The 19,027-nt window shown below is 39.0% G+C and overlaps 1 protein-coding gene across 1 annotated transcript; it reads right to left on the reverse strand.

Moving 5' to 3' along the window:
- Window positions 1-16,438: 16,438 nt before the first annotated feature.
- LOC18049219 (LRR receptor-like serine/threonine-protein kinase EFR) lies at window positions 16,439-18,779 on the reverse strand. The gene is made up of 2 exons (XM_024187418.1): window positions 16,931-18,779; window positions 16,439-16,782 (listed from the first exon to the last, which is right to left on the reverse strand). Exons 1-2 carry the CDS (start codon window positions 18,777-18,779, stop codon window positions 16,439-16,441), a joined length of 2,193 nt encoding a protein of 730 aa, XP_024043186.1.
- Between the last annotated feature and the right edge of the window lie 248 nt (window positions 18,780-19,027).

A 19,027-nucleotide genomic window follows, 5' to 3' on the forward strand; every position in this document is an offset into this window, starting at 1 on the left:
GAATTAAAGGCCCTTTTATGTTTCTTTGAGTATTGAAATTGTAAGAATAAAAAGAAGTCTCATAAAAAAAGTTCACCTAAGGCCCTAAATACTATAAAGCCAGTCTAATAAGCTTAATCAAATTTCGTATGCTTGAAGGAATATTTCCCTTAATAATGTTGAAACTCGAGTCCATCAACTCTAGCTTCGATAAGTTGAAGTAAGAATTTGGGATGGGACTAGTGAAATTGCCATTACGAAGACTCAATATTCAGGGTGTCTTTACTTGAGGGTTTAGGGAATGAAAATGAAGAAATGAGAATGAAACTCATATTTTCTTGGCAAAATATAATTTAGGAATGAGAATAATTTGGGAATAAGGAATGAGAATCACATTCCCATGGAGGGTTGGGAATGGGGATTCCCATTCCTTGAACTGTCTTTTGTATCCCTCTAATTTTTTTATATTTTCTAAATTACCTTCGTTCAAATCACAATTTATTTTATTATTTTAAATGTCATTATTATTATTAATAACTTATTATTTTATTTTTTATTAATTATTGTTATTTTTATTTTTATTAATATTATCATTATTAACATTTATTATTATTATTTTAATTAATATCATTTTTATAATAATATTTATACATGTATCTAATTAATGAAAATTACATTATTTAATATTATGGATATTTTGGTAAATTGATTCTCATTCACATTCCTAATTCCTATTTATTTTGTCAAGTAAACATTAGAATTTCATTCTCATTCCAGCTCATTTCTATTTTCAACCCATTCTCATTGTACTCCATTCTCATTCCATGAAATAAATACACCATCAGAATTTGGATACGATATCCGTTCAAGATGAAAAGTTTAGATTTAATTTGTTTCTAGTGAAACTTATGATTCGAAAACGGCATAATTGCCACAATTCGTTGGACAGATGACCATAGAAATTGTTATGACTATTATTAAGATACATTAAGAATGAGAAATTTCCTAAGTGCGGGGGAATTGCGCCTTGAGGACCCATAACGGACAAATCCAAGGCCGTAACTCTATTATGACCAGCACCGTAGAAACTCCAACTAACTACAAAGTGCGTATGAAGTATGAATAGGCTCGAGTCCATTTGTTAGCTAGAACGGCCTACAGCCCATCTAATATTTAGGAAAAATTTCAATTTTATTTTAAAAAATACCATTATATGTAACTGCTGCTGTTATCTTTACAAGTTTGCCACTTATAAGTTTGCCATTCCATATAAACTTAAAAACAAGTCATATAAATTTAATCCGAAATCTAATAACTCGTCAAACTTAGGGATAGTAATGGAGCAAATATGGATTGGATCTACATTGCTCTAAATTCAGATCCATAATAAAAATTAAGATCCGTAGTTGCTCCAGATCTATCATGGATCTATATTTTTCGTTTCATATCCAGATACAAAACAAAAAATAAATATCTATATCTACTCCAAATCCAAAAAAGAAAAATTTAAATTTAAATCTGCTCTACATCCGTCATGAATTCTAAATCTCAATAATAAGTGATCAATATTTTTTTTAGCAAGAAAATTTAAGACTAAAATACATTGGTAACAATTAACTTATATAATTTGTATCAAAAATCTAATAAGTATTGTAGCTTCTACTTTTACACCAAAATAAATAAATAAATAAGATAATAAAATATTTATCAAAAGTAATTCCAGGAATAAGATCATTACAATATTTTAATGTCTCATTTACCATCCCAATATTCATGGCACACCATCATCATTCCTATATCATTAAATAATAACATATAAGTTAAAAATGATTTATTATATTTAGTGCTTTATTATTTTTATTATGATCATATTTAACTAAATATATGATTAACATAATTATTTTATAGTTGATAGCCACCATTGATTAATGATTATACAAAATAAATAAGATTATCAAAAAATGATTAAAAAAATCAAGTCTATAGATTTTCCTAACAATCAAAGGACTGATCCAAGCATTCAAATGAAGTGAGGAAGCGAGAGTAGACTAAATAGAAAAAGAAGAGACTAAATTATAGAGTGAAAAACTTAAAAAAAAATTAGGGTAGGCTATCCTGATTTTATTTTACACTTGATAAATTTTTGTCTTATTATCATTTAAATACCTTTAAGTTTTAAGATTCTTAAATACAAGCTAATGAACAAATTTTATCATCATTTATAAATTTTATTATCATTTATAATTACATAATTGTTAAGAATTTTTTAAAATAAAATTACATTAAATGGTGAGTGGATATAGATCTAGATCTAGATATTAAAATAAATTCGAACTTGCTACAGATCCGCCTTAGATCTACGCATCAATATCCAAATCCGATCCAAATCAATTTTAATCTAACCCAAATCCGATCCGATTGCATTTGGATCATGTGGATCTTGGATCATATCCAATCCATTGCCATCCCTAGTCAAACTCACTAAAGGTGCTTTTGTTCAACGATAAAATTTAAAATTCAATCTTACTCACTCATTAAATCAGGAGAAGTTATGAGAGAAAACAATGTTGGAGAGGATTCTCATCCTTGTTGCCCATCTTCAATTTTTCTTTTCGTTTTTTAATCTAATAATCTGTCCCTCCCTCATTTTAAACTAAATAATTTAAATCTTAAAATCCAAAACCCAATAATTTTATGTTATAAAAACAAAAGTTATAACCAAAGTCGATTAAAATAGATTAAAAATAAATTAGCTTAGAAAATAAAGTACACATTTTATTTATTAATTATTTACACAATTACAACATCAACGAAACTGAAAGATAAAATTGTGACAAATTCTTAGTCTGTTTAAATTCCTAGCAACACCATATACTAATATACTAATATACCAGTTAAAAAACTTAGCTAACAAAATGGAAACATTATTGAGCTTACTTGAAAGAAGAAACTAGGTTTCTAAATAATGAGAAATCTTATTGAAAGTATGAACGAATAAAACTAGAGTTTTGATACTCTAACAAATAAAACTAGAGTTTTGATACTCTTTTATAACAATCCTAAATATTGTGAATTTACCAAAATAAGCAAATTCGAAATATAATATGATAATTAAATTCTCCTAATCAAAAATAAGAAAAGCAAAACAAACGGCACTCAAATCTAAATTCTAAAAAAAGGATAAAAATCCAAGAAGAATCAGGAAAAATAGGAAAAAATCTTAAAACTAGGAAAAAACCAAAAAATAAGCATAATAAATGGCTCGATCATCAGGCGGAACGGCTTAGGTGGTTCCAGATTTTATTCATCCTATCGTAAGCTTCGAAACTGTATATTATACGCAAAAAAACAGACACCTATAACTCGAGTTATGGCCTTCGAAAGGTATCCTCTTCGCAACACACAACTCCCTACATCATTAGCCCACCCTAAAAAAAAGAAAAAAAATGATGACCTCACTCCTACATATGAAATTTACCAATAATTATGGATTCGTGGACCGAGGACGTAAGTTTTTAATGCAAGAACACTGAAATGGTCCGTTGTTATGTTTTTTACGCTAGGCATAGCGGAAACTAGCCGTGAAATAGTGTAACAACAAAATAGGAACAAAGTAGAATAAGCGCATTTCAGTTTTTCTAATATATAGAGATTCAAGCAACCTAAGTGTTATGTGAGATGGATATAATTTTCAAGAGAAGGAAAATAGCATACTTATTATGGGTCTGGATGCCACCACTTAAATTTATTTGGCTGAGATTAAATCTTATCTTCTTTCCATGGGTGAGATTAAATGTTATCATCTCTACTCTTATTTCAACCCATCATACTTAATTCAAGTACTTTTCCCAATACAAACTTAATTGTCATTTGTAAGATTGACCATTCTTCTCCTTCAATTCAATTAATCTCTAATTCTGTAAGGAACGTCGATGGCCGGCCCGTTACTGTGTTCATTTTCTATCAAAACCATGGTTCTTATTGTCATACGGTTACTTTGAAAGCAGCGTGTTTTGGGAAAAGTGGTGTGGGATTTGAGATTGGTTGATGAAGAAGAAGGAAAAGGGAACATAATGAATGAAGAGGGAGGGAAGATTACGAAAGTTAATGGCACTGGAATTGAAATTTGGTTGGGAATGTTTAGCAGGAGAAAAAGAGGTTCATTTAGGTTAAAAAAATAAAAAAAATAAAAATTTGAAACGTTAACTTTTATTACGGTCACGTGTTAATTGACATTTTAAAACACATGAGGGATTAAAAGGGAAAAGGCAATGGAGAGGAACATAATCCACACGCAAGGGACATAACTTTTAAAAACAAAACTGATAAATGAAAAATGCAAGACTCATAAACTCATAACTTTTCTTAAGTAATAAAGTAAATGGCTAAACGCATGTGCTTTTCAATTCTCATTGATGTTATTGTTTCTTCTTCACTACTAGGGTTGTTTGAGGGTACATTATAAAGCGACCAGCCATACCCTAAATGAGGAATCGACCTCCTTATAAGTGAACAGACATGTGAGGTCTGGAAGCAGGTTGCCAAGATCAAGAATTTTTTGCTTGTTTACGAGGACACCCTTTGCTAGACCGTAGCACGAGCAGGCCTCTTGCTAGGAGCCGAGAGCCTTTCCTGCTGAGGTCCGGGGTCGATAGACCAAATCCATACCGGTTAACAGGACGTGCACTACTATCCAAGAATCTAGGCACGAAATCCACTCGGTCGTAATTATAATATTCAAGCATCTACTCCGAGAATTGGAGGAGGTGGTGAACGTAAATCGTGAGGGACCGAATTCACAAGAAGTTTATAAAAGAGGTAATCAACAAAGGTAAAGGGGTTAGACATTTTTACATATCAAATTAAGAGAGAAAAACATTCTATTGAGAACCTTAGGAAAGCTCATAAGAATTTTATTACCTAAGAAATCATTAGAGAGCCACGAGATCAGTGGCAGAGTTTCCTAAAAAGTAATCTCGAATTTCTGACTTGAGCGTCAGAGAGTTTACGCAGGAAAAACTCTCGACATTCTCTGACCAGTTTTTGTGTGTGCAGGAGTCCGCTGAGTAGAAGTTGCAAGAGGCATAGCTCTGCTCGCCTAGAAGAGTAACGTGAAGCATACCTGGTTGGCTGCCAGTTCAAGAGTTGAGAAGAGATCCTAGTCGTGGATGAGCAGACACCAGAATCTCGTATTAACATTTTGGTGCCGTCTGTAGGGAGCGGAACAAAAAACTTCTATCAACAGAGAGAAGAAGGAGAAAAAAAGTGGGGAGATTACAGACGTAAGTGGGAGTAGTGCCCACGGAGGTGATCTGGGGCTTAATGAGTCTGTAACATTGAGAGAGATAGCTAACGAAGCGTGAGAAAAAACAATATATGAGCGGATGGAACAAATGGAAAAATATATGGAGACCCTGACAACTATCTTGCAGGAGTTAAGAAACGAACAAAGGGAATTCAAGAGGAAGGGATGAGAAGTGGTAGAGTAACACCAGGGCACGTTAACAGATGGAACAACAGTATCGCGATGAGAGGTCGAACCACCAAGAGGTTTGGTGGTAAAGTGCGTGACCAATCTCTACGGGGAGGAAGTCATAAAGGAGGGGATCAATCCCCGAGGAAGCAGAGCTCTAATAATAATGACATGGCTGTGAATACAGAAGAAAGAGAGCTTCGACAACACCTGCATAACATCGAGCAAGAGCGAGACCAGGTTGCGGCACGTAACCCTGGTCGTGCCATGTAGCTGAAAGAAGAGGTGCGTAGGCTAGCGCATATCATAAATGAATAGAGTATAGCACTCGGTTGGCAGATAATGCTCGACGGCGAATCCCCCCTCTCGCTAGAGATAATTAGCCCTGTCATCCCGAGGGACTTCCGCTTCCCCGACCTCAAGTACTCGGGACGAACTGACCCATTTGTGCACGTGAGTGGTACCGGAAGCTTTCTCGGGAGAGCATCAAAACATTCGAGCAGATGTGCCAGGAATTTACAGAGCAGTTTCGGGGGGCAATGGCACCTGAAGATGATATGATGGAGCTGGCGAGCATGAAGCAAAGAGAGGATGAAACTCTTCAGGAGTTTATCAAAAGGTATCATCGCGTTGTCTTCGATCTGGGAGCCTTCAACCATCCCCAAGCATTGAGGGGATTAAAAGAAGGAGTAAGGAGAGGACACCTATGGTACAACTTGAGGAGTCCAGTAGTTCAGTCATATTCTGCGACCTTTGAGCAGGCCAAGAGGGACATAGAAATCGAGGAAAAAAGCAGCAAAGATCAAGATAGACCAACTCAAAGGGTTGAGGAGAAAAAAAAAAGAAAAGAAAGTCCAAGCGGGAGGCGGGCTGATTAAGTGGAAGGACCACCATGCCCCAGGTGGCGGTGCAGGAAGCCGGGTCGCTTCTTACCAGCCTCATCAAAAGTCACCGTAATATCAGCGTGGCATGATGCAACATCTTCGTTTACCAGCCAGAGATTCTTGGAGAATGCATGATCAGTCGCACAATCATCCTTATCAACACCCCACGATGGCTCACCAATTACAGGGTAAGAGAGCTAGCAGACTAGAGGCGCCGGTGCCTCCTCCAACTAAGAACAACAACCACAGGGAAAGAACAATGCACATGATTGATCAAAGTCAAAACTATGAGCAGTATACTTCCTTCAAGGTGCCCCTGGACGAGGTGTATGATGCAATAAAAGACTGTGGGCTCTGTATCCTCCTACTCTAATAGCGAAACTACCCAGTAGGCGAGATAAGAGATGGTTTTGCAAATTCCATGGCACCCATGGTCATACCACGACCGAACGCAGGGATCTCAAAAATTAGGTGGAAAATTTGGTAAGGAATCGCTACCTGGACAAGTTTGTAGATGGGGATATCCCGATGGTGGGCTCGTCATGTAAAGGAGAGCAGAGTAATAGAAACATGGGCCATGAGCAACCAATTATAAGGGTGATTGCTGGGGGCCCAACGTTGGCTGGAGACTCCAACAAATCGAGAAAAAAACTATGCTAGGTACGCCATGACTAGCAAATAAGTATTCTTCAACACCCCAGCAGCTAAACGAGCAAGAAACAGGCAGGTGCCGATCATGTGGACGTATGAGGATGAAGAGGGAGTGTTATATCCACATGAGGATGCATTGTTCATTAAAGCCATTGTTACCAGCAAGTGGTTTGATCGAATCCTGGTAGATACAGGAAGTTCGGTCGATGTCATGTTTAAGTCAACTCTAGAGGAAATGGGAATAGCATATTTGAGGATAGAGCACACCAATACCTCCTTAAAGGGGTTCGGTGGAGGAAAGCTAATTCCTCTTAGCGTGGTTGAGCTGCCCATCACGATAAGCTTCTCCCTGTAAAAAAAGACCATGATCTTAGATTTTGTGGTTATCGATGAAGAGAGCCTTTACCAAATGATTCTAGGTCGTCCCTTTCTGAGAGTGAGTAAGGCAGTGCTCTCTAATCATTACTTGGCTCTCACATACTGGGTGAATAGAGTAGTGGGGGTGGTACGAGGAGACCAGAGAATCGCCCGAAGTTGTTACTCTACAGCAGCAAGGGAGGCAATGCAGATCACTTCGCTTGACACTCGAGTGGAAGTCAAGGGTGGCAGACATGAGCCAGTTGAGGAGTTGGGAATGGTAAACTTAGAACAAGACGACTCAGGAAAAATAATCCGAATTGGGTCGAGGCTTAAAAAAGAGCTGAAGCAGGAGCTGGTGCATTGTTTGCGAGCTCACGCAAATGTGTTCGCTTCGACGCATGATGATATGCCAGGAATCGACCCTGAGGTGGCTTGCCACAGGTTGGCAATAAATAAGGGTCCCCGACCGGTAAGGCAAAAGAGAATATGTTTCAACCAGGAGAGATACGAAGCCATAAATGGTAAGGTGGATAAACTCTTGAAGGCAGGGTTCATTCGGGAGAGCTTTATTCGGAAAGTTCTTGAATGAATATTAAATATCGTTCTAGTAAAGAAGGCTAATGGTAAATGGAGAATGTGCGTTAATTTTATTGACCTCAAAAAGGCGTGCCCGAAAGATAGCTTTCCCCTACCAAAGATCGACCAACTGGTTGATTTAACAACGAGACATGGTCTTCTCAGCTTCATAGATGCATTATCATGATACAACTAAATCCCAATGTTCGAGCAGGACGAGGAGAGCACGATGTTTATCACTAACCAGGGTTTTTTCTATTACAGGGTAATGCCATTTGGTCTTAAAAATGCGGGTGCCACATTCCAGAGATTGGTAAATAAAATCTTTAGGCCATTGATTGGAAGAACAATGGAGGTTTACGTGGATGACATGATAACCAAGTCGAAAAGCCCGAGTCAAACCCCTCGAGGAGACATTTGGGCTTTTGAGGAAGTATAAAATAAAGTTTAATCCGGAGAAGTGTGCCTTTGGAGTCGAATCAAGAAAATTCCTTGGATTAATGGTGAGTCATCGGGGGATTGAGGTGAATCCTGAGAATATCCAAGCAATTGTGCAGATGAGATCCCCTCGTAACTTGAAGGAGATACAGACCTCACGGGAAAACTAGCAGTGTTAAGTCGATTCATATCTAAGGCAACGGATAAGTGTCAAACCTTTTTTTCAAGTAATAAGGAGGGGAAGGAAAACAGAATGGACTCCCGAATGCAAAGAGGCCTTCTAGAAACTGAAACAATATCTGCAGCAAACACCCTTGCTGTCCATATCGCGAGAGGGGGACGTGTTGTTCCTATATTTAGCGGTATCGGATCATGCTACGAGCTCGGTTCTGGTGAGAGAAGAAATAGGGGTTCAATATCCAATATACTACATAAGCAAGGCCCTGTTCGATGTCGAGACCAGGTACCCGCTGTTAGAAAAATGGACACTTGCTCTTGTAGTGGCTGCTCGAAAGCCGAGACCATACTTGCAAGCATTTCTCGTCTCGGTAATAACAAACCAACCACTGCGGCAGACGTTGCACAAACTGAATGCTTCCGGTCAGCTAGTGAAATGGGCAATAGAGCTGAGCGAGTTCGATATAAGCTATAAACCCCAAGCAGCAATAAAAGCCCAGGCGATATCAGACTTCTTGGCAGAATTCACAGAGCCCGAAGTAGGTTTAGACCAACTGAGCACTACTGCAGACAACGACGAGGATCGAGTCTGGCAGGTATTAGTGGATGGATCTTTAGGTGAGCAGGGTGCCAGAGCAAAGATTGTTTTGGAGGGCCCAGAAGGGGAGGAGATCTCTTATGTTGTTAGATTGGAGTTCACAGCCACAAACAACAGGCAGAATACGAACTTTTAATAGCGGAGCTAGAATTGGCTAAGGCAGTGAAAGCGGATAAGGTAAAAATTCAAACCGATTCCCAACTGGTTGATGATTGGGAAGTTTGAATCCGTAGACGTAGTGCAAATCCCAAGGGGGAGAACTACCGAGCAAGCATCTTGGCCAGAATGGCAACTGTAGCGGACCCAAAAATGCCCAAGTCGGTCTCTTTGGATGTGAAGTCCTGCCCCAGTATTGAACAAAATCTAGAACAAAAATGCCCAAGTCGGTCTCTTTGGAGGTGAAGTCATGCCCCAATATCGAACAGAATCTAGAAGTGATGCGAATAGAACAGGAGAGCTCATGAATGGACTCAATAATCTCGTACATCCGGGATGGGGTGTTACTAGCAGATAAGTTACGAGCACGGAAGATCAAATCCCAAGCGTCGAGGGACACAATAATTGATGGGGTGCTGTATTGGCAAGGGTACATTCTGCCGTTCCTTCGATGCTTGGACAACGACGATGCAGATTACGTACTGAGAGAAATGCATGAAGGGATTTGTGAAAACTATTCTGGTGCGAGATCCCTTGCCTACAAGGCTCTTAGGCAACAATATTTCTGGCCGACGATGCACTAGGACGCTCAGAAGAAAACTAGGAGTTGCATGAGTTGTCAGAGTTTTGCCAATTTCTCCACCCAGCCACTAGGAAAACTCACTTCAATGGCTCACCCTGGCCGTTTGCTCAATGGGGAATCGATCTGATGGGGCCTTTGCCAAAAGGACATGGAGCGGCTAAGCATGCAGTAGTAGCAGTAGACTATTTTACAAAGTGGGTCGAGGTAGAAGCCCTCAGCAAGATCACAGAGAAAAAGATGACTGACTTCGTATGGAGGAACCTTGTCTACCAATACGGGATCTCGTATGCCTTGATAGCAGACAATGGTAGGCAGTTCGACAATCATAACTTCATAGAGTTTTGCCAGAACCTCATAATAAAGTTGAAATTCTGCTCACCCTCAATCTCATGGACAAGTAGAAGCAGCCAACAAAGTTATCAATAAGCTTTTGAAAACTAGGTTAGGAGAGAAGAAATGTGCATGGGTTGATGAGCTACTAGGGGTGTTAAAGGCATACAGGACATTTCATAAAACAGCAACCGGTGAAACTCTGTTCACTTTAGCCATCGGACATGAAGCCATTGTGCCCGTGGAGATAGGGGCAGCCACGCACCGAACCGAGCACTTCGATGAGCATGAGAACAACGACCAGATATGCTTAAATTTGAATCTACTGACTGAAACGATGGAGCAAGCATCTTTCAGCCGTCTACCAGTAGAGGGTTGCTCACTATTACAACCAGAAGGTGCATGTACGACAGTTCAGGGTCAGCGATTGGGTGCTCAGAAGGGTGAATCAGAACACTAAAGACTCAACATAGGGAGTACTCAGTCTTAACTGGGAAGGGCCATATAGAGTCAAACAAGTGGTCGGACCCAGAGCTTACAAGCTCATTCGCGCGGATGGCCACGAGGTGAATCGACCATGGAATGCAGCGCATCTCAAGAAATATTTTCAATAAGACCCAACAATACTTAAGAGTTATTTCTATTCATTCTAGATGTTATTTGTTTTTTATATTCAGGCAATTTCGTGTAAGTCAAGCTCAGTGATCAATGAAGTTTGGAGGAATTTCATTCAACTAACATCGATGTAAAAAAAAAAAATTATTACAGCATGTAAAGGCTTCAAAGTCTCAAAGCCTGCTCGATGACGAGACAAAGAGCCAAGTTTACCAGAATTTGCTCGACCATGAGAAGGCAAGCAGACTATCGTAAATTCAATAAAATTCTTGAGGTATGTAAAGGTTTCAAAGTCTTAAAGCATGTTCGATGGCAACATTAAAAGCCAGATTTTGCGCAATTTTGTTCATCAAGCAGTGGTGAACAAAAAATTAAATATTCCAAAAGAATGTCATCAAGTACTAGCGAACATGCGATCAAATATTTAAGGTGAGGCAAAACAAGCAAACTAAGGAATGTCATTAAAAATTTTTTGCAACAGTAGAAAGTTGATAAAGTGGGCATTCAATAAACACACAATACAATCAATAGGACGGGGGGTCAGTAAGCAGAGCTACTTCTGCTGGTTGATCCATTTGGGGAGCATGGGGTGTCTCGCCAGTTGCACGAGGTTGCCTCCTCGGTCACATCTAGCTCTAATCCTTTACCACCTTCTTTGGCATCCTCCTAGTTCATGTATTCAGCTACACCAGTAGCGAGCTCATCCATCTTCAGATCAAGATGCTGTCTTTTAAGGACGGCCCTGATGCATTGATAAGAATGCTTAAGCCCCTTGTCATACTGGTTGTCCGCCTTCTTCTCTAAGTTATAGACCTGAGTCTTGTGAGAAGCACGAAGGGATTCGAGCTGAGCCTCATAAGTAACCTTTTGCGCCTACAGGTCCTCCTTAACCTTACACAGCTCCTCCTCAAAAGTGATAGCCTTCGCCTGCACGAGAGACGCTTGCTCTATCAACTTTAAGTTCTTAAGGTTGAGATCTCCAACTTTCTTCTCAGCAGCATCAGCTTTGCTTTTGGCTTACTGAACAACCTCTTTCATTTTGCAGTCATAACGACCGACCTTCGCCTTATAGTAAGTAGCCATGCAACCAAGATGAAAAGCACTGAACTGCATAGCCCCAACCAGCTCGCCAAGAGTACGGTCGTCAAAATCTTTCAGGTCTTTTTTGCTCATGAGGCTAGAAAACTCGTTGATATATGATGTCAGATGCTCTGGTCGATTTTCAGGCAAACGATGTTTTAACCCTGCTAGTAGAGGAGGAGCAGCGGGATCAGCGCCACTTGCAGTCCCACTAATTTCCCCGGCCTTGGAAGGAGGAGGTGGTAAAGTCTTCAAATGAGAGACCTGCTCCATAATATTGACTCGCTTTCCGAGGGGAGCATCTTTGCTGTGATCTTGCTTAGCAGCATTGGGACGAGGACATTTCTTATTCAAAGCCCCAATCACAGCATCCTCCATAACGTAAGCGACGGGTACCAGGCAAGACTCGATCAAGCTACGAGTATACAATAAGTCCCTACACGTGTAAGAATTTGCCAATGCGGTCTCGACCCGCTTGAGTACTTCAGGCTCGAGGTCGTAGTGGATGCCCTAGGAACCTGCAACTCGAACAAAAACCGAGTTAGAGATGGTTCAGTCATTAGAAAACTAGGGGTATAAGACATCTAAAACGAGCAAGCAACCTGGAACTACGAAACAGGAGGGGAGATCAGTTGTAGGTTTCCTGGTTTTAGTACTTGGCATGAAATAATACCAGCCGGCATCTTTGGGGCTACTTTTTAGCTGATAGAGATGTTTAACCTCATCAACTGTAGGCTTACTCTTACCACATTTGCCCCACAGAACAAACAGACCAAAAAGTACCTTTCATCCGTTAGAGTTAAGTTGACCAGGAGCTAAGTGTAACCCACTAAGCATTTGGACGAAATAAGGTTGTAAGGGGAGCCTCATTCCAAACTTAAAGCTTTCTAGAAACAGAGTAATGTAACCCTTGGGAGGTGGACTGGGAGTGTTTTTTTTCCTGGAACTCTAAGGGATATATCATCAGGGATGTCATAAATGGTTCGAAGCTTACGAGGTCATCTATTGTGGTCCTACAGGTCATGAGGCCAATAATGTAATGTTCTGTTAGAGCTCTACCGCCTAGTTTCCTGTTCTTCTCTGGTCGTGCTGCTCCTAGTGAAGATACTTCACTAGAGTCTTCACCTGTATCCATACTTAGAGTATCCTCCGAACCAGAAGATCCCTCATCGTCATTATTGTTGGGCGAGGTGGTTACCTCAGGAGACATTCTCCTAGCACTAGTCCCAACATTAGCGGATCTTATTGGCTCTAAAAGGATCCTGGGGTCAAAAGCGGGTTCCGCGAGTAGACCAGGCAGGAAGGCTAGCTCATCATCGTCCACCTCAATTACTTTTTCTTTACCTTTTGACATTCCCTAAACTATGACTAGAACAATACCACCAAACGGCACTAAAAAAAAAAAAAAAATTCTACAACTATCCAAGACCAAAGAAACAAAAATAATACCTGCAGATGTGGCACGCCAGAATAGAGGCAAGGAAGGTGGCTTCAGCTTCGAGGGAGAAAGATCACTCAGTCACTGGAGAGTGAAAAAGAAAACTCAGAGATTAAACTTTCCTTTGAGGTTTAGGGTTCCTGAGTGAGGCATAAACTTTTAGTGTATTAGCATTTAACGGCACAAATCCCAAGGATTTCATAACTGTCGGTTTGAAATTCAAACAAATAGATGGATCCTTGCCACATCATCCGCAGTTAATTGCGACACGACTTTTCAAAGAAAATGGCTATTGTCAGCCGAAAAAAGAGGTAGACATAAAAAGCGAGCAACTCCTTCACTCTAAGTTAAGAAGTCATATCATACCCCGAGCAAGGCAGGATTACTGAGTTTTTAGTATTGATCAATTTCATTACCAATACCAGAAACTGGGGGATCGGTGTTTGAGGGTACATTATGAAGTGACCAACCATACCCTAAACGAGGAGTCAACCTCCTTATAAGTGAGCAGACATGTGAGGTCTGGAAGTAGGTTGCCAAGAGCAGGAATTTTCTGCTCATTTACGAGGACACCCTCTGCTGGACCCTAGCACGAGCAGGCCTCTTGCTAGAAGCCGAAAGCTTTTTCTGCTGGGGTCCGGGGTTGATAGATCCAATCCATAGCGGTTAACGGGACGTGCACTATTATCCGAGAATCCAGGCACGAAATCCACTCGGTCGTAATTACAATATTCAAGCATCTACTTCCGGGAACTGGGGGAGGTGGTGAACATGAATCGTGAGAGACTGATTTCACAGCAAGGCTATAAAAGAGGCAATCAACAAAGGTAAAGGGGTTAGACATTTTTACATATCAAATTGAGAGAGAAAAGCATTCTATTGAGAACCTCAGGAAAGCTCATAAGAATTCTATTACCTAAGAAATCATTAGAGAGCCATGAGATCAGTGGCAGAGTTTCCTAAAAAGTAAGCCCGAATTTCTGACTTGAGCGTCACAGAGGGTTTACGCAGGTAAAACTCCCAGCATGCTCTGACTAGTTTTTGTGTGCGCAGGAGTCCACTGAGTAGAAGTTGCAAGAGGCATAGCTCTGCTCGCCTAGAAGAGTAACGTAAAGCATACCTGGTTGGCTGTGAGTTCAAGAGTTAAAAAGAGATCCTGGTTGTAGAGGAGCAGACACCAGAATCTCGCATCAACAAGGGTCTCTGGTTTTGTGTTAAGGTACTTTGCCCTTACCAAAAGGCCTTTGGCCCAGTGGGAGAATCATTGCACTTAAAATGTTGAGTGTAAGGGTTTAATTCTCCATAAAAGTATTTTGGGGGCTTAATTTCAGTCCTCCCTCGATTATCAAATAATTGAGTGGAGTCAGTCTATCGCTCACAAAATGTGAGTGGAGTTGACAGCCCTCGAATATTAGAAAGGGTTTAAAGAATCTAAGCAGCGCTTCAGAAGAGTACATGCCACGAAGAAGGTCTTAGTTGTATAATCTGTTTGTAAATATTAATTATAATATCTGATGTAATATCAGTAACAGTCCTGTATACTAGTATTAAAAAAAAGAAGATACTTTGCCCTATTTTATTTTTCCTCCGAAAGAATAAGAAAAAAAATAAACAAAACAAGACGAACTTACTTGACTAACTAGTAACTACACATCTCATTAATAAATTAAAGTCAATTCTTAAATTATATTTAGTATTAATTTAAAACTAAAAAAAAATAAATAACAAATGAGTTATGTGGAATCAATATCTTATTTTTGTCATATTATGAAGTCAAGGACCTCCTTTGACTTTGGTTTGGGTCTTGGACCCTTGACTAATTTTTGCACTGTTGGACTCTTGATCACATTTATGAGACTAAAATACTCATATTTACATAATAATTTCGTGTAATACATGACACTATAGTGCAGTACAAGATAGTTTCATGCAATATATGACAGTATCGAGCAATATATAACAGTTGTGCATGTACTTATGTTGCACAACTCTGTCATGAAACATAACCCTAAATATTGATTTCAAAAAACTTATCAAAGGTACCAAAACTAAATTTATGAATGTGGTTAAATACATGCCTTTAGAAAGTCTGTAAATTATTGAAATAACATTGGTCGATTATTGCAAGGTTTTGTGAGTTTTAACTTTCAAGAAATGCGAGTTTGAGTTTTTAGAACTGAGTGAATAAGATTAGAAGATTTGTAAGAAAAATCTTTTATACTTTCTTACAACAAAATGATATTATAGACATTTAACTGACTTTGGATCCAAATTTTACCATGAGGTCTAAATCTCATGACTGAACCCCCTAAAGGTTCTTTTAAAAAAATTTCTCCTCATTTTTACTTTATTTTTATTAATTGTAAGTTACTAAATGTAATTTGAATGAGACCCAATTAAATATTGTTCCAAATTTTCTCCATTTTCAGGCCCCAGGCCAGCTATCAGTGTCTTCACGAAACACTCCTCAAACTGTTCCTTTGTTTCGCCAAAATGCCTCCTTCTCCCATACCGTCTGATCAAATCTTCGATCGAATGTCATTCCATTATCAAAACTTCAATCTCCATATCGTAGTTGCTACTAGCGGTTACGTTTGTTTATCAACAGCTTTGCAAAGAATCAAAGTTGCTATTCAAGGACAAAACTCAGTTCCCGGTATTGCCATACCAGTATCAATAAATTCTTTTGTGCATTCAATTCAACAATTGAGTGCTTCCCAAGAAAGGAGAAGTGCGTTGTGTGTGGGAACCCTGTGAGATTGTCATCGGGCATGCATTCTCTTTATTCATGGATCTAGTTTCCTTTAGTTTTCATTCTATAATCTTTATCTTGCTAAATAAAGAGGATTCATGAAAAAAAAAAAAAAAAAGTTTGTTGATTTTGATTGTGATTAATCTCTTTGTGGAAATTTCCGTAAGGATGACGAATAGTTTGATTCTGGAAAAAAATAAAATACATGACATTGATGTAGGACCGCCAGATTTCTGTGTCCAATTTCTGCTCTTCTCAAAACAATGGCTCTTATTCCAAAACCACAAACCCAGACAAGATAACAAACAAAAAAAGTAAAGTTAATTACATTAAGCTGTTGCAGCAACATCATCCAGGGACCAGAAACGTCTGTTTAATCTTCTGGAGCTTCACAACGACATCTGTCATCCACATCCTCTGTTCTGGTGAATCCATGCAACAACCCAATGCCAAATGCATGATTCTTAATAAACAATCCATTTTGGCATAAGAAGCTTGCACCTCGCGCACCAAATTTGCGTCAACAACTTCGGTCAATCCATGAGGTAATGACTCCTTAATCCAATGCTTTAAACTCATTTCTCCGGTAAACATTTCATCTGTAGGCTTCTTTCTCGTGAAAGTTTCCATCAATAAAACACCATAACTATAGACATCGCATTTAGGTGAAATAATTCCATCTGATGCATACTCTGCATTTTTTTCCAATTTTGATTCATCATAAATATATCCCACCACAAAATAAATGATATACAGATAATAATCATTTGACAATAATCGATCCAAACTTTGCCTATGCTTGAAAAAAGGGAAAAATTTAGAGTTTAGATTTGAAATTACCTAGAGCCATATAACCAATTGTAGCCATTGTCATGGTTTGTGTCACAGAATCATCACCTTCACCTAAGAGTTTAGATATGCCAAAGTCACTCACACGTGCCGTCATATTTTTATCTAAGAGAATGTTGTTGGGCTTCAAATCACAATGAACCACTGGTGTTGAATGACCGTGATGGAGATATTCAAGAGCCAACCCCACATCTATCATTATATTCAACCTCTCTAGGATATCTAAAAAATAGTTGTGAGAGTACAACCACTTCTCTAGACTACCATTGGGCATGAACTCAAGCACCAAGGCCTTAAAATCTAAATTACAACAGCTGCTAAAAATTTTTATGAGATTTCGATGACGAACATTCCTCAATACTTCACATTCTGATTCAAAACTCCTAAATGCTCTCTCTAGCTGTAGATTGAAAACCTTTATTGCAACATTAGTCTCATCAAAAAGTGTTCCTTTGTATACTGATCCGAAGCTACCCGCACCAAGCAAGTTACATTCGTTAAACCCATCAGTTGCCTGTTGAATATCTAGGTATGATGTTCTTCTCCATGTTGCTAGAGCAAATAAATCTTCCTGAGGCGGATTTTTGGCACTCCTATTTCGGTATCTTATGCACAGAATGATGAGAATCACTATAAGTGTAGTGGATATTATCGGAGGCAAAAAATATTTAAGGAAAATTAGAGCAGCTTTCTTGGATCCTTTGGTGTCATCTTCCTTGCAAGGTGGGACTTGGAGTCTTGGTGGACCACAAAGTGCATAGTTCCAAAGGAACGATTGAGCTGAGAAGTTTCTAAAAGGTCCATTGGTAGGGATTTTCCCTTCTAGCCTATTGTGAGACACATTAAGTCGTTTCAGGTGTGAAAGTATCTCGAATGACTTAGGAATTTCTCTAGAGAGATTATTATTGGAGAGATCCAAGTATTCCAAGCTTGTCAAACTGCCAAATGAATCAGGGATACTATCTTGAAATCGATTACGAGCCAAGGACAGAGTAATTAGATCTTTGAGGCCACCAATGGTTATTGGAATATTTCCTGATAATTGATTTCTTGATAAATTTAAATATATCAAGACCTTCAAGTTTTGTATATCTGAAGGGAGAGAACCACTTAACGAATTTGAAGACAAGTCTATCCGCAATATATACTCAAGACTCCAAAATGATGATGGTATACTAGAGGTAAGCTGGTTGGAGCCTAAGTGGAGTTGTCTTAGAGATATCAAACTTGACAAGCACGTGGGTATAGGTCCATTGAGATTATTACGTTGCAACTGTAAATTACTCAGCCTCTTTAAATGGCAAATATTGTAGGGGATGTATCCTTGCAAATTATTTCTATGGAGAACTAGGGCTTGCAGCTGCTGTAATCTTCCTAGTGTCGTTGGAATAGTTCCATTCAAGTCATTGGCAAAGAGGCTTAAAGCTATCAAGCCACGTAAATTACCAATTTCTTTGGGAATGCTACCCTTGAGTTTGCACTCGTGTGCATAAAATTGTTGAAAAGAAGCAGAGAAATTCCCAATTAATGGCGGAAGGATGCTATTTAAGGGATTAGAACCTAAGCTTAGAGCTCTTAGTTTATTGCAGTTTGTCAAAGAAGAAAGAAAGCTCCACTCTCCATTAGACGACGTTTCAGTTGTCAAGTAATTAGCCCTGATGTTGAGGGTGCTGAGGTGTCTCAAATTGCCAAATGTATTTGGAATTTGGCCTGAGAGTGAGTTTGAGTTCAAGTCTAGGCCAATGAGTTTAGAAGCATTGGTGATGGAGTTGGGGATTGTTCCGGTAAGTCTATTGGCCCACAAGAGTAAAAACTGTATGTTTGGAAGCGAGTGGCCCATCGTTGATGGTAGGTGGCCTGAGAGTTGATTGCCAACTAGATTAATGATTATTATGGTTGAAATATTGAAGATAGTGGTTGGAATGGGACCAATTAAGTTATTGAGAGCAAGAACTAGATCCGCCAGGTTTTTTAAATTGCCAATCTCGTTTGGAATTTCGCCTGCACATTGATTTGAGAGTTACTGAGGTTTTCAATTTTCTAGTTGAGGCGAATGTTAAGAAAATACATGAAGAGGAATATGATCAA

This window comes from Citrus clementina, unplaced genomic scaffold (assembly GCF_000493195.1).
Source record: "Citrus clementina cultivar Clemenules unplaced genomic scaffold, Citrus_clementina_v1.0 scaffold_3, whole genome shotgun sequence".
Taxonomy (NCBI): Eukaryota; Viridiplantae; Streptophyta; class Magnoliopsida; order Sapindales; family Rutaceae; genus Citrus; species Citrus x clementina.